The 16375-nt window shown below is 35.9% G+C and overlaps 1 protein-coding gene across 13 annotated transcripts in view; it reads left to right on the forward strand.

Moving 5' to 3' along the window:
- Acaca (acetyl-CoA carboxylase alpha) overlaps nucleotides 1-16375 on the forward strand; it is a 268903-nt gene that overhangs the window by 117078 nt on the left and 135450 nt on the right. For all 13 annotated transcript variants that reach the window (XM_074046276.1, XM_074046288.1, XM_074046285.1 and 10 more), the window contains 12 exons: nucleotides 896-1057; nucleotides 1385-1548; nucleotides 3238-3388; nucleotides 4775-4878; nucleotides 7346-7427; nucleotides 7879-8024; nucleotides 10090-10240; nucleotides 11583-11717; nucleotides 12036-12182; nucleotides 12524-12712; nucleotides 13418-13518; nucleotides 14234-14322. In XM_074046276.1, coding sequence (XP_073902377.1) covers nucleotides 896-1057; nucleotides 1385-1548; nucleotides 3238-3388; nucleotides 4775-4878; nucleotides 7346-7427; nucleotides 7879-8024; nucleotides 10090-10240; nucleotides 11583-11717; nucleotides 12036-12182; nucleotides 12524-12712; nucleotides 13418-13518; nucleotides 14234-14322 — 1621 coding nt within the window. The remainder of the gene's footprint in view (nucleotides 1-895; nucleotides 1058-1384; nucleotides 1549-3237; nucleotides 3389-4774; nucleotides 4879-7345; nucleotides 7428-7878; nucleotides 8025-10089; nucleotides 10241-11582; nucleotides 11718-12035; nucleotides 12183-12523; nucleotides 12713-13417; nucleotides 13519-14233; nucleotides 14323-16375) is intronic.

Below are 16375 nucleotides of genomic sequence, written 5' to 3' on the forward strand. Positions count from 1 at the left end.
TGTTAGAACTTAGAGAAATTAGGAATGTCAGAGATGCCTGAAAAACTGGTTGAACTAGTATCTGATGAGAGAAAAGTACCTCTTGTTTCACTATTCATTTCTCTTGTGCTTTTTTGGGTTATGCACATGTGGGTTAGTTATCCTGATGGTGGTACAAGCAGAAATATTACTGTACATCTAGTAGACACATATGATATAAACTGTTACATGATTATAACAAAGTATGCAACTTTGTAAGTAGCCCCTATTCCTATTTCTAGTGTTCTTTGTTGAAATAACTCTGTATCAGTGCGGTATTCCAGGTTTTTTGTGGCAAGACTGGCAGCACACATTTATTTTTATAATGTGTAAAGTGATAGCTATCAATTTTATTGTCTTCTCCCAGCCTAGGAAACAAATACTGTGGGAAACACTGGTAGCTAATGATAAGGTTTGATATTAGTTTTAAGTAACATTCTTTGCTTATATTGGGAAAACCTTGCAGGTTCGTTCCCATTAAAGAAAAAGTTTATTTACTTGTAGTGGTATGTGGGGATGGAAGAGATAATTATAACATTATTGAGACATTTTGGATGTCTACTAACACTGACTTTTCCCTTGGATATTTTCATTCTCATTCTTTTGTGGAGAAATGACAACAGGGAGAAACTCAGGTCTGTTGCATTAGGAATTTGAGGACATTTTTACAAATAGGAAATATTCTAGCAACTTATCTGTAATGATATATTCTATTTTGAGGACCTTAGGGTTGATGATTGTAAAATATAGGCTATAAAATTAGATCATTTTAGGTAGTGGCTGCAAATAATGAAAACTCTCTTAAATGATCTGATAGTTTTCACACTGTAAAGAAGATAACTATAGAAAATGAATGATGTGTTTTATTACCTTTCAGATTGCCATGGGGATCCCTCTATTTAGAATCAAGGATATTCGTATGATGTATGGGGTATCTCCGTGGGGTGATGCTCCCATTGATTTTGAAAATTCTGCTCATGTTCCTTGTCCAAGGGGTCATGTTATTGCTGCTCGGATCACTAGTGAAAATCCCGATGAGGTAACCCATCACTTAAAAAGTTTATTCCTTTTATTTTTTTCTTTTAAACTTTTATACTAATTGTTTTTGAGAATATTTCTGAAGTATCTTGGAACTTCTGGAGAGGGAAATTTGTAGATGTTTCCCAGAGCAGACAAATGATCATTGCTTCACTCATCATTTATCCCACTTAAGTTGCTATAGAGTCATCAGTGGGTCTGTAACACTGTGTCTTGGCCTTTATGATTTTCATGTGTCATTTCTGCAATGATGTACTAAACTGACTATATCAATGTTCTCTTCCTTGGAAATACAATATATTGTCTCATATTCTTCATTCTCTAACAGGGTTTTAAGCCCAGCTCAGGAACAGTTCAGGAACTAAATTTCCGCAGCAATAAGAATGTTTGGGGTTATTTCAGTGTTGCTGCTGCAGGGGGACTTCATGAATTTGCTGATTCTCAGTTTGGTCACTGCTTTTCCTGGGGAGAAAACAGAGAAGAAGCAATTTCGTGAGTATACTAGCATTTGATTGCATTTTAACAAATATGTTTGTGCTGATCTTCAGTGAAAGTGTTAATATGAGAATGGGAATCATCTGCTATGAAAATGATACTATTGATAACATTTTCGAAGAAGTGGATCTTAGTTCAAGAATGGCTGCATTTATCTTTATGCTGTATTTGGCAGCTATTTTGCTGTTTGTTGTCCTTTTCATGGCCCTCCCCCCACTTTTTTTTGGATAAACTTATAAAGTCATTTGCTTTAAAGATATCTTTTTTTTCTTCTTCTTCTTCTTCATAGAAATAGTATTATCATTTGTGGGAGGCAGATTTTTAACCAAGAGTTTGGTATCTAAGTCATAGAAATAAAGGCAGAGGCTTTTTTTTTTTTTGTACTGAGGGTTAACTCAGGGTCTTAAGGCCCTGTATTTGACAAGTAAAATTTATCTATTTTTATGGTATATCACATATTGTCTTCTTTTCTTTTTAGCACCACTAGGGCTTGAACTCAGGGCCTTGTGCTTGCTAGATGTCACTCTATCACTTGAGCCTTGTCCCTAATTCCCACATGAAGTTTTGATTCATATACACATTTGGAATGGCTAAATCAAACTCTTTAGCATATGCATCACCTCATATACTTAACTTTTTTTTTTTTTGTGATGAGGGCACTTTAAAAATCTACCTTCCTAGCAAATTTCAAGCATAGTCACCATGATATACTCTCCTAGTTATTTAAAATAATAAAATTGTTGTTCATTATATGAAGAGGGCATAAAAGAATTGTATATATATAAGACTTTAGTATGCAATAAAATATGCAACAGTTTATACAAATATAACTAGCATATCATGGATGTTAGTTCACATTCTATTAATTGTAAACATTAAATACCAAATTAACAGCAATTTTGTTTGTCTAAAAAATAGAGCTTTAGGAGGTAATTTTGCTAGCTGATATATTTTAAATAGCTGTCCAAAATTGAAAATTGAACTACTTCTTTTCTTTTTCTTGTAGTTCTAGGGACTGAATCCAGGGCCTCACATATACCAGACGTGTATTGTACCAATGAGCTACATCTCCAATCCCTTTTTCTAATTTAATTAATTTTTAATTGTTTTTTTCCATATACCACACACTTAATAGTATTTCCTCCACCTTTGAGCTATACACAGATTAGCTGATCAATAAGTATTTATTAGTATTCTGAGTTTTTAATAATGTTTTTAGAAGTAAGAAAGTCAGTATTTCTCTATTTTGTTTGTTCTTTAAATTCTTCTTCATTTATTCAAAACTGTAAGTAGAATTTTTCAACTTGTAACAATGCTACCAAAAAACAAAACAACAGCAGCACTGATATAAAGTTGCCTTTCTTTTCTTTTATTGCTTTATCCTCCTTGCTAATATGAAGAAAGTTTACACTAGAGGTTGAGACTGGTAGCCTTTTGGCCAGTCTCAGTTTTCAGTTATGTCTTGATTAGCTCATAAAGTATTATTGGAATTCATAAGTTTACTTTCTTGCAAATTCTTTTGTCTGGAACCCATGTGAATCAGCATACTTATATATGTACTCCTCATTTGCTATTGAAACTATCTCCCTGCCCTCCTAAGACTCCAGAGGAATGAAAACATTTTTTAAAATGTAAAACACTTAAAACATTTCTTGCCAAAACAAATGGTCTCTGTTCTTCCCCTAGAAATATGGTGGTTGCTTTGAAGGAACTATCTATTCGGGGTGATTTTCGAACTACTGTTGAATATCTCATCAAATTGTTAGAGACCGAAAGCTTTCAGTTGAATAGAATTGACACTGGCTGGCTGGATAGACTGATAGCAGAAAAAGTGCAGGTGTGTATTTCTCCTCTTGCATAAACATTCTTTGGGGTTGGGTTTTTATAGGCTTGTGTTGTGATCAGTCCTTGTTATCAGATGAAATTTGATTCTAATGCAAATAATTCTTAATCTTCCTGGAAAAAGCTAGGAGTCAAAGTATTTTTAACACTTCTAAGAATTCTTGTGCTCCATGGCATTTTGGGGAAAAAAAAAAAAGTCCTTGTTTCTATCATTCTGAGTGAGGTTAGCCTGGCCCAAAAGACCAAAAATCGTATGTTCTCCCTCATATGTGGACATTAGATCAAGGGCAAACACAACAATGGGATTAGACTATGAGCACATGATAAAAGCGAGAGCACACAAGGGAGGGGTGAGGATAGGTAAGACACCTAAAAAACTAGCTAGCATTTGTTGCCCTTAATGCAGAGAAACTAAAGCAGATACCTTAAAAGCAACTGAGGCCAATAGGAAAAGGGGACCAGGAACTAGAGAAAAGGCTAGATCAAAAAGAATTAACCTAGAAGGTAACACCCACGCACAGGAAATCAATGTGAGTCAACTCCCTGTATAGCTATCCTTATCTCAACCAGCAAAAACCCTTGTTCCTTCCTATTATTGCTTATACTCTCTCTACAACAAAATTAGAAATAAGGGCAAAATAGTTTCTGCTGGGTATTGGGGGGGGGAGAGGGAGGGGGCAGAGTGGGTGGTAAGGGAGGGGGTGGGGGCAGGGGGGAGAAATGAACCAAGCCTTGTATGCACATATGAATAATAAAAGAAAAAGGAAAAAAAAAAAGTCCTCGTTCCTATATTACATAGTCATTTTCTATGTTCTAGTATTACTTGCTAGGTTACATTTGAAGAGAAGCATATAGGGATTGAAATACTACTTTCTCTTTATTTGATGATTGATCTGGTTTAAGGTAGCAACTTCTACATCTACTAAGTGCTGATGAGAAGGAACTATTTAAGCTGACAGTCATCTTTTGTTCCTGAATCACTGGCTATTCTAAACTACTAAAAAAATAAATTAAAAAAAGATTCATCTAAATTGTCTAAAGGTTCACGTTTTGGCTAGATTATCTGTAGCCAAATCTTCATACCTTTTAAAATTTATTTCTGACAGAAGCATGTTTTTTGAGCTGCTCTTTGATTGGTTCAGTTAAAATCTTAGAATAGAAGGAAGTTTGTTTTTTTTCTTTTCTATTCGAATGGTGCCTCTATTCATATTCTAAAAGTACATGTGTTTATTTTTATCTTAAAAATTGGTGGGGCAGTAAGGGTGGAGATTTTCCTTATTCACTTTTTCTTCACAACAAATTTGAGCCTGATTTCATTTGAAGTACCATTTTGTCAAATGACCATGTTTTTTATCTGCTGCCTTTTTTTTTTTCCTTCCAGGCAGAACGTCCTGACACCATGTTGGGAGTTGTGTGTGGAGCTCTCCATGTGGCAGATGTGAGCTTGCGGAATAGCATCTCTAACTTCCTTCACTCCTTAGAAAGGTAGTCTTTGTTTCTTGCGGGCTTTGTAAGCTAACCTAAGTACAGGACTGCAGCTCAAAGACCCTTCTATTTTTCTGTCACTTCTTGGCAGCTTGTGAATGCTACTCATTACTTATAGACTGTGGTGGCAAGGGAGTGAGGGGATATCTGGAAATTAGCTTATACCACAGTTATAGCAGGTTGCTTTTTTCAAAAACTGCAGCAAACATTCTGTCTTGTGCAAATATCCCCAAACCATTGTGATAAAGATCTGGTATTTCTTCCTAGCATTGAACCCTAAATATTTCATGAATTACCGATACCACCTATTGAGGCCCATATTCAGGATGACCCCATGAGTCTTTCAGGTAGAGGGTCAGATGTGTATAGAGCTAAACTAATTTCTAACACTGATTCCAGAGACTAAGCTCTGCCTTTGAGTCCCCATGGGAATGGCCCAAAGGGCTAATCATATTAAAGCACTTTAATCACAGGCACTTTATTTCCTTCTGTGTTCTTAGACTTCTATCAGCTTCCTTTTGAAGTGTCTGAAAGAAAAGAAAATTTTAAAAATTGAACTGAGATTTCAGTTACTCAAGCCCTGTGATAAATATCTATTACTATGTTACTATCTTGAACTAAAGCCTTCAGCGGCTTGTATTTCCTTTCTGTATCAAATCTAAATCTTTCAGTATGACTTTCAACTTTCTGAACACTTTGGTCCTTTTATAGCCAGTACATTTTTGCTTATTTCTGTTATTTAAATAGTTTCTAATCTAGTTAAATTGTTTTCCTGGTAGGTGCAGAAATGTGTCCCATACAATCTCCTCTATGAGCCACCCCCACCCTTTAGCATTCTAATTTGTAATTTATCTTTACAACTTGTATTTTGAAATAATTTCAGACTTTTAAGAATGGCATGAATAGTACAGGTAACTTCTATATATGCTTCACGCAAATTCTCTTAATTATTAGCAACTTAACACTGATTTTCATCATTCTTTATTAATTTTTCAGGCTTTGATTTTACTTATTTTTAAGAACAGGTAATAGATTCACATCGTTCAAAATTCAGAAGACACGAAGCCAAGCATGCAGTTAGATGCCAGCCAGAGCAAAAAGTTAGGGAGGTCCCATCTCAACCAATAAATGCTGGGTGTAGTCCTGCACACCTGTCTTCCTAGCTAAATGGGAGGCGTCAGTAGGAAGATCATGATCTGGATTAGCCTGGGCAAAAATCTGAGACCCTATTTGAAAACTAACTGATGCAAAAAGGGCCAGTGGCATGGTTCAAATTGCAGAGTGCCTGCCTAGCAAGCACAAGGCCCTGAGTTCAAATCAAAAGTCTTCTTATCTGTGTTTCTTGGCCATCCATTGTCCTTTTGCTATAGCCAATCCATGTTACTAGTTTCTTCTGTAACCTTCTAGAGATATCCTAAACTTACATAAACTTATACATGTGATTTTTTCTTTTCTTCTCGACCCTCTCTTTTTTTTTGGTAGCATACTCTGAAATTATTTTTACCTTGCCTTTTTAACCTAATGGTATGTTTTAGAGTATTTCTTTTTAGTACATAAAAGATTTCATTTTTCTTTTAAATGGTTGTATAATATTAATACAATGTGTATGAAAAGATGCTTTGCATCACTAACTAGGAAAATGCAAATCAAGACCGCTATGAGGGATCACTTCACACCCATTAAGATGCCTGCTGTCAAAAACCAGAAAATAACAAGTGTTAGTGAGAATGTGGATAAGTCAGGACCCTTGTGCACTATTGGTTGTATGAAAGACAATATAAAAATTCCTCAGTCCAAAATGGAATTAACTGTAGCAATACCACTTCTGGATATATTGAAAGAATTGAAAGCAGAGTCTGAAAGAGATACTTTCATGTTCATAGCAGAATTATTTACTGCTGTGTAAAATGAGCCAAATGTCCATTGATGCATGAATGAATAAACAAAATGTGGTATATGCATAACAATGGGATAACTGCCAACCTTAAGGAAGGACATTCTTACACATGCTAAAACAGATGAACTTTGAGAATGTTAGGCAAAGTGAAATAAGCCAGTCACAAAAAAGACAAGTACAATATTATTTCAGTATCAAGAGGTATCAAGAGTAGTTAAACTCATAGAAAGAGGAAAAAACCCAGGGATTAGGAGAAGTGAGAAATGGGAGTTGTTTAATAGGTATAGAGTGTTAGTTTTACGAAACAAGAAAGTTCTAGAGATTGGTTTCATGGTAGTATAAATATACTCAACACTTTACAACTATACGCTTAAAAATGGTTAAGATACTAAATTTCGTATTTTTTTCCATAATTAAATATAAAAATTCCATTATATTTTTTTTTTCATAGTTTTTGCGATCAGTCTCTTACAAATGGTCATTTAGGGTTTTTCTAGGCTTGCTCTTTGAGTTTCCTTTGTAAATGATTAGAACTTTCTATAAATATCTCTTTTATTGTCATTCTTTTAGGGGTCAAGTTCTTCCTGCTCATACACTTCTAAACACAGTAGATGTTGAGCTTATCTATGAAGGAGTCAAGTATGTACTTAAGGTATGCAAACCCTACTGAAACCTGCACCTTAGTTTTTGTCTCTCTTTGTTAGCTAGTTCTCTTTAGGTAAAACAATAAGAAAAAGTTTGATTTAGTACAGGGGTTGGGATGTTAATGAAATTATAGTCATTGTTTGAATCAATAGTCTGAGGGGGTATTTGTTGATGCTATGACAATCTTTTTAGTTGTTTTTCAACTTTACACTACTGCCAAGAGAGAAAGAGGAGACAGGAAGCAATCAGAGTAGAAAGAAGCAACTTAAGTAACCTTATTTGCTCATAGGAAAATTGTGCTGTGTCCATTGGCAGTGATGCAAATAGCACCAGTGTCATTAATTTCCTTCATTCTGACGTACCTTTTTACCTATATCTTTGAAACAGAAAAATTTTGTGTGGGGCCCTGCCTGGAAGGGTCACATTGATGAATCCATTCTGGTTCTTGTTTATTACAGGTGACTCGACAGTCCCCCAACTCCTATGTGGTGATCATGAATGGATCATGTGTGGAGGTAGATGTGCATCGGCTGAGTGATGGGGGTCTGCTCTTGTCATATGATGGCAGCAGTTATACCACATACATGAAGGAGGAAGTGGATCGGTAAGTGACTATTTGAGATCCATTTGCTCATCATTGTATTCATTTTTTTTCTCAGTCACTTGCTCTTGGGATTTTTCCAGGCTTATTTTGGTATACTCTTTTTTGGTAGTACTGGACTTTGAGTTTGCTACCACTTGAGTCACATCTCTCTACCCCTTTTTGCTCTGGGTATTTTGAGATAGGGTCTGGTATACTCATTTTTAATTAAAAAAAGTAGCACATGCACTTAACAAAAATGTCAAGTGTGGAAGTATTTACAATTAAAATATGTCACATGCCTATAGTCCCAGCCACTCTTCAGGCTGAGGCAGGAGGATTGCTTGAGCCCAAGAGTTCAGGACAATTTAGTGAGACACTGTCTCATAAGGAAAAAAAGTAAGGAAAACATGTCTCCCTACCACTCCAATGTGGGTAAACAATGAAAACTAATTTCCCTTTGTAATCAACCACTGTTAATAGTTTCTTATATATTTTTTGTACAACCTTTGTAATCTATACAGGTTATACATATACATATATATATATAGTGTTTTTTCTTTTAAATATGTTCACAAATAAAAAATATCCTTTAATCAATCAATAAACGAACAAATGAATTGAACAGGTAATTCTCCAAGCAAGAAGAACAAATGGTTAAGAAATAAATGAAAAAATATCCGACATCCTTAGCCATCATGGAAATGCAAATCAGAACTATAATGAAAGGCTGGTCAGGGTGGTACATACCTGTAAATCCAAATCTTTGGGAGGTGAATATAGGCTCACAGTTCTAGGCCAGCATAAGCAAAAAGTTAGACCCTTTCCCAAACATGGAACATGCTGTAATCCCAGATACTCAGGAGGTAGAGGTAGAAGAATTATAGTCAGAGGCCAGCCAGGGCAAAAAAGCATAAGGCCCTATCTAAAAACAAACTAAAGCAAAAAGGGCTGGAAGATTAGGTCAAATGGAGCAGAAGTAAGGCCCTGAGTTCAAACTCCAGTATTGCAAAAACAAAAACGAAACTAAAAACCAAAACCAAACCCAACAAAAAACCCCAAATACTGGCGAGGATGTAAGGGAAAAAGAAACTCTTTTTTTCCATTGTTGGTAAAAATGTAAATTAGTCCAGCTACTATGGAAATCAGTAGGATGGAGATTCCTCAAAAAACTAACAATAGATGATCCTGCTATATCACTTTTAGACTAAAGGAATCAAAGTCAGCATATACTAGAGATGCCTGCACACCCATATTTATTGTGATACTATTCGCAATAGGCAAGTTATAGAAACAGTGTAGATGTCTATCAATGGATAAATTGATAAAGAAAATGTGGTATGTATACATGATAAAGTATCATTTAGTCATAAAGAAGAGTGAAATTATGTCATTTGCAAGAAATGAATGGACCTGGAGATCATCATGTAAAACAAAATAAACCATACTTAGAAAGACAAATGCATGTTTTCTCTAGTATGCAGAATCTAGCTTAAGAAGAAAATACATTAAAATAGGAGGACTATTTTGTTAGGCAGAAGGGGACTAGCAGGAGATGACTAGTGAGGGTTAAGGATAAGGTGAATGTGATCAAAGTATATTATATACATGAGCATGTCATAATGAAGCCCATTATAATTAATACATGCTAATGAAAAAAATAAAAAGGAAATAAAATCTTTTAAGTACAACCTGTACTTTATTTTTTAGCTTTAATGTATTTTGTAGACTGTTCAATACCAGTCATAGTGTTGTGAAAATTGAGTAACATATTTAAAGTCCTTAAAACAATGGCTACAGTATAGAGTTCAAGAAATGTTAATTATCGCATCATCATTGTTTTTGTTTTTTTACTAGAAGTTCCTGTTATTTTTAATGGTTATATAGTATTCCACTATATGAGTATATCATATTTTATTTAATCTGACCTTTATTGAAGGAAATTGTTAATAAAATTGTAAGCAAAGATACACTGAATGTCCCGTGTGATTGTATGACTGCATTTCTGTGTATAAAGATTGACATTTTCTGCCATTCCCTTTTATATTTTGAGTGCTTTATAGTTTATATACTCCCACTTACCTCCTAGATATCGCATCACAATTGGCAATAAAACTTGTGTGTTTGAGAAGGAAAATGACCCATCAGTGTTGCGCTCACCTTCTGCTGGGAAGTTAATCCAATACATTGTGGAGGATGGAGGCCATGTGTTTGCTGGCCAGTGCTATGCTGAGATTGAGGTCAGTGTGGTAATAAGCTATTGGGTGATAGAAGGGAAAAATGGTTTGGCTAGAATGGACTAGAACTGAAAAATAACAGAAACAGAATAGAAATAGAAAAGAAAGAACATCAGTTGGCTTAATTGGGGTTGTGAACTTTAAGCTGTCAAAAATAAATATAAAGCTCACCATTTTTCTTTGACAGGTAAAGAAATTCTAGCTCTAAAAATAGATACTAGGCAATAGCATTTACTGACTGTTAGGTGTTGTGCTAACTGCTGGCTGTATAAAGAAAACATGATAGGTGGAGTTGGGTCACAAAAAAGGCAAGTAATGAAATATGATGAATTTTGAAAGAAGTAAGCACAGAGTGCAGAGGGCTGTTACTCCAAATCAACACCGGGATCAAAGTAAGGGAATCCTGAAAGGGGATATTTGGTCTTAGTTTTGAAAGATATATAGTACTAGATCAGGTGAAGAAAGGCAGGGAAGAGTGTTTAAAGTTGAGGGGATACCATGTATAAAAGCACAGAAACAAGAGACTGGAGTATTTAGGAAGCACAGTATATATTAGTATTGCTTGAGAATGGGCTAAAGCTTAGGAGAGTGGCAAACAAGGATGCTAAAGCAGTAATGTGAGGTCATGAAAGGCCTTACATGCCAAGCTAGTAAGTTTAGATCATTTTAAGCAGAAAAGTGAAATGATGAGTTTTGAGCTCTAGAATGATCCTCCCTTCCTTCCTCCCTCCTTCCCTCCCTTCTTCCCTCCCTTTCTCTCTCTTCTTTTCTTTTCTTTCCTTTTTTTTGGACCTTATTGGAGATGTATAGCATGTAAGGAAAATCTCTTAGGAGGATTTTGATGTACTGTAGGCCAGAAATGAGGAGGGCCTAAACCAAAAACATGGCAAGAGAAAAATACTTTGAGAGAGATTTAGAAGATATACTTGGCTGGGGTTGGTAATCAGGAGATGAAGGAGAAAGAGGAATGACAGTTAATCCTTAGGTTTTGGCTTCCTGGATGTCATAGGTAGACAAACAGAGTGAACATGAATATTTATTAGTAGAAGGAGGCTCAATTGTTCATTGTTTCTAAGCACAAAATGAGTAAAATAACAAATTGTAGCAAAATGTATTGAAAAGTTAGAAACACAGGAAATGTCAGTAACTGTTACTAATCCTCAAAGCTAGCTCCTGAGAAATTTTTTGTCTTCCTTGGGACGCCATAGGATATTTTTATAGATTCCCATTTTTCTGGGTTGAGTTGAGTGTAGTCTAACTTCGATTCTAAGGGCAAAACTGATCTTAAAACATTCATCTGTATTAAGAGAGATCAGACTCTAAATTACATATTTTTCATTTACAGGTAATGAAGATGGTGATGACCTTAACAGCTACAGAATCCGGTTGCATCCATTACGTCAAACGACCTGGAGCAGCACTTGACCCTGGCTGTGTAATAGCCAAAATGCAGCTGGACAATCCCTGCAAGGTTCAGCAGGTGAGGAGAAAGGTACCCTGAATATTGCTGTTCAAGAGCTGAGGAACACAGAAGTTGGAGAAGCAGATGTTTAATTTGCCAATTTTTTCTTAAGCTTCTCCACAGCTCCCAATCCTTTGCCATGTATTTATGTCCTGGGTAGTTTGCAATAGTAAATATAATACTAAGATTCTGTAATTTCTTTCTGTTTCCTCTAATGACTTCTAATAGCTGGGTATGGTGAAGGGGGTCTCGGTTTTGAATGCTGTCTCTGAGTTGAAGTGTGTTTGTGCCTTGAATAAGAGGTGATGAATAACAGTCTCTCATTGGGGTTGACAGGCTGAGCTTCACACGGGTAGCCTGCCACAGATCCAGAGCACAGCTCTCAGAGGCGAGAAGCTCCATCGAGTGTTCCACTATGTCCTGGATAATTTGGTCAATGTAATGAATGGATATTGCCTTCCGGATCCTTTCTTCAGTAGTAAGGTATGAATCACCTCTCTTAAGAAAGGGGTATATAAATGGGGCGGCTGTGTTCCAAAATAGTATAAATTCTCATGAGGATTTTTATGGGGAGGGAAAGAAAGCTGTGTGTCTTACAACTCTTCCACCTTTAGTTATGAGATTTGATGTCTTTAAATCATTTGTTCTAAGCTTTGTCATGGATGTCACATTTACTTGGGGTTACTGCTTTTTAAATCAGAGACTAAAGACAGTGTTTGTTTACATTGCACTTTTAAAATATATGCTAGTGACTTCAGATATCTCATTGTGTTTTGGAAATTGTGTTAACTTTGTACCCTATTTAATTATTACTTTCATCTCAGGTAAAAGACTGGGTAGAACGGTTAATGAAGACTCTGAGAGATCCCTCCCTGCCTCTATTAGAATTGCAAGATATCATGACCAGTGTCTCTGGCAGAATCCCCCTCAATGTGGAGAAGTCTATCAAGAAGGAAATGGCTCAATATGCTAGCAACATCACATCAGTCCTCTGTCAGTTTCCCAGTCAGCAGGTAGTTATGGGATAGCACTATCATTATTTTCCACTGGCTACCACTGGAGTTCATTCTATTGGAATCCTTTCTGTTTGCATCCTCTGAATTGTCTGGATGTAGTGCTTTCACAATTTTAAGCATCATACCCTTCATAAAACTACCTTAGGAGATGAGCCCAATAATAAAAGCACTGTATATGAAATGTAAAATATCTGTGTTTATGAGAAAACCATGTTTTGGTCATGTAGTCTGTATAGCTTGGTTCTTTGGGTTATTCCCTAATTAGAGGTATTTTTATACATTTAAAGTGAACGATATTGGTAGTTTTGTTCTGAGACTTCCTTAGTACCTCAGCAGCATCCTTAACCTTTGCCTTAAAGCAGATGTATGTTGGGAGTAAAACTGGGCAAGTGAGGTATAGAGTGTGAATCTTGACCACAGAAGCACTTGCCCATCAGAGCCTCTTGTTATCTACTCGGAGTAGATCTGGGTATCTATTTTGTGACATAGTCATTAGTCCATCTGGGAAAGGGTAAAAAGAGACAAAAGTTACTTGGTTATGTAGTATAAGCCCCTAAACTATGCCCAGTAACTTCCAGCTGCTGCTAACATGTCAAATTGTCACTTTATTATCTAGAAAGTTCCTAGCTGTCATGTTAATATAATACTTTGGGTCCTTTTGTTAGATTGGGCTTCATTTCTTTTTCTTTTCTTATACCTTAGATTGCCAACATCCTAGATAGTCATGCAGCTACATTGAACCGGAAATCTGAACGGGAAGTCTTCTTCATGAACACTCAGAGCATTGTCCAACTGGTGCAAAGGTAGTTACATGTAACTATAGATTCCTAGTACTGTCCAAACTATACCTTCCTTTTCTTTTAAGTGGTCATAAAGAGGTTTACCTGAGGTCCGACTTTGAGAAAGTAAAAAGCAACTTATTTCTCAGATGTGAGTTAGATCTTCAAATACCTTAGAATTGTGTGACTTAACTTTTATACTCAGTATTGATTGTGATTTCTTCATACTCTTTCTGTCAGTTACTAAGTCATGGAAATTCTCTTGTTTTCTCTTTCCTTGCGATTTTGATAAAGATCCTAATTTTGCTTCTGGCACAGGGCCCAAGATAACTTTTATTCTTCTTAATTTATGGAGCTAAGTATTGGACTAAAGGGGTATTCATAAAGCACTTTCAGCTGTAAGATACTTATTATTTTTTCAGAAATCCCTTAGCCATTTCTAGGGTGTGGTAATAATTTCTACTCATCAGTAGGAACTGAATTGTTAAGTAAGGTTATGAAGTTTTTTAATTTTGTTTTTCTTTTCCTTTATATGCAAGGTTATTTTTAGGTTTGGAATTTAAATTAATCTGGTTGGGTAATTGAATACACAACCTGAAAATATAAGCCATAAACCTGCCCTAGTTTCAGAGGGAAAAATGGTTCCGTAGAAAGTCTAGAAAGTACATTTTACCTCAGGGTTTATTATTTAATTGTGTTAACCTGTACACTTTTTCAGTGGAGACTTTTCTTTGCCTAGGTACCGAAGTGGTATCCGAGGCCACATGAAGGCTGTGGTGATGGATCTGCTCCGACAGTACCTGAGAGTGGAGACACAATTCCAGATTGGTAAGCTTCTCTTGAGGACTGTCTAAGAAAGTTTGTAATTCTTATGACCAAACCAAACTGTACAGGACTGTATGAGAGCTAAGCCAGTTCATTCTGTTACCAACACTTCCCATTAACAGACTCTTACCACTTCCTTAAAAACTAAACCTCTGTACTTACTAGTACCAAAGAAAGAACAACAAAACACAGCTTGGTGAAATTGTAAACCAGTGTACTTCTAGGCGAGGACTAAGATAATTTTTCTAGTGAAGATTAGCATTCCCTGTTGACAGCTTCTTGACATTGTAATAGTGAGAGTTGGTTGAGTCATGACCAGGCTGAAACTGAAATTCCCTGTCAGAAGAGCTTGCCTCTCAGCAAGTAATCCATGAACCACAGGCATATGGGAAAGGCTCAGATTTTCCACTACTTTTTAATGTATCATTTAGGTGGAATTTATCTCTGGCTTTCTCTAAAGAGCTTTACTAAATGCCATATTGTCTTGAAGTGTGAAATACCTTGACTATAATTTTAAAGCTATGTACTGCTGATTATTGTTTCCTGCCACAAGATGGCAGTGAAACACTTCAGAATTTGAATTTGAACCATTACCTAAAATTTTCTTTTATCTGTTCTCTCTTTTACATCTTTTAAATGATGGTCTGCCATTCATGGCCAACAGAATTCCCCAAGTAGACATTCACAAACTGAACTCAGAAATCTATAAAATAATGTATCACAACCACACTGCTTTTATCCTATTGATGCAAAATTGATAAATTTGGGGATAATTATGTAATTTATCATTATTAAAGAAGTAAACATGGTCATCATCTCAAGATTTGGGGAGAAAAGCATATGACAAAGTTGAACATTTATTCATGAGAACTAAGGTTTTTTTTGCAGTTCTGGGGATAGGACCCAGGGCTTTGTACATGCTAGAGGACCACTTTACTACTGAGTTACATACCTAGCCTTGAAATAGAACTTTTTAACCTTGCAAAGGCCACCCACCAAAAAAATCTATTGGATATATTATACATAATGGCAAAGTGTTGAAAGCATTTGCTTTAAGATTAAGACAGATATTTATCATTTAATTCTATTCAACATCATACTGGATAGGGACCCAGTGCAGTTAGACAAGAAAAGGAATTAAAAGGTGTGAGGTGCCACTAACAAGTCTATTTGAAAGGCTCAAAGAGTCCACAGAGTTATTAAATTAGTTAGAGCCTGACAAAATTGCTGGCATACGAATCAACATTTAAATCTCAGTTGTAGCTGGGATGTAGCTCAGTGGTAAAGCACTTGCCTAACATGTGGAGCCCCCTAAGTTTGATCTCCAACACCACAAAAAAAACACCCAGTCATGGTGGTGTGTACCTATAATCCCAGCACTTGGAGGTTGAGGCAGGAGGATCATGAGTTCAAGCCTGGGTTATATAGTGAGACACTGTCTCAAAACACTCGTAAATATTCAGTTGTATGTCTTTACAGCAAATCAATTAGTTAGAAAATAAATTTTAAAAATACACCATTTATAATTGCAACCAGCTGAGTGCTGGTAGCTCAGGCCTATAATCCTAGCTACTCAAGAGGCAGCGATCAGGAGGATCCCAGTTCAAAACCAGCCTAGGCAAGTAGTTCTTGAGACCCTACCTTGAAAATACCCAACACAAAACACGGCTGGTAGAGTGGCTAAAGTACAAGAGCACCTGCCTAGCAAGTGTCAGACCCTGACTTCAAACTCCAGTACTGACAAAAAAAAAAAGCAACCAAAAATATAATATACAAAGTAATAAACTTAACAAAAAATATATATGCTTTTTTTTTTTGAGAAAATTATAGTAAGTGAGCAATAGTAAAGAATATCTAAGTTGGGCTAGAGGTGTGGCTCAAGTGGTAGAGCCCCTGCATAGCCAATGCAAAGCCCTAAGTTCAAACACCAGTACTGCCCAAAATAAAAAATAAAAGAATGAATATCTAAGTGAATGTCAGGGTATTAGTTTACAAAGTATTGCTTCTTAAAAAGGTATTGCTTCTCCTTAAGTTCTCCTTAAAAGATATTTTTGTG

This window comes from Castor canadensis, chromosome 11 (assembly GCF_047511655.1).
Source record: "Castor canadensis chromosome 11, mCasCan1.hap1v2, whole genome shotgun sequence".
NCBI lineage: Eukaryota > Metazoa > Chordata > Mammalia > Rodentia > Castoridae > Castor > Castor canadensis.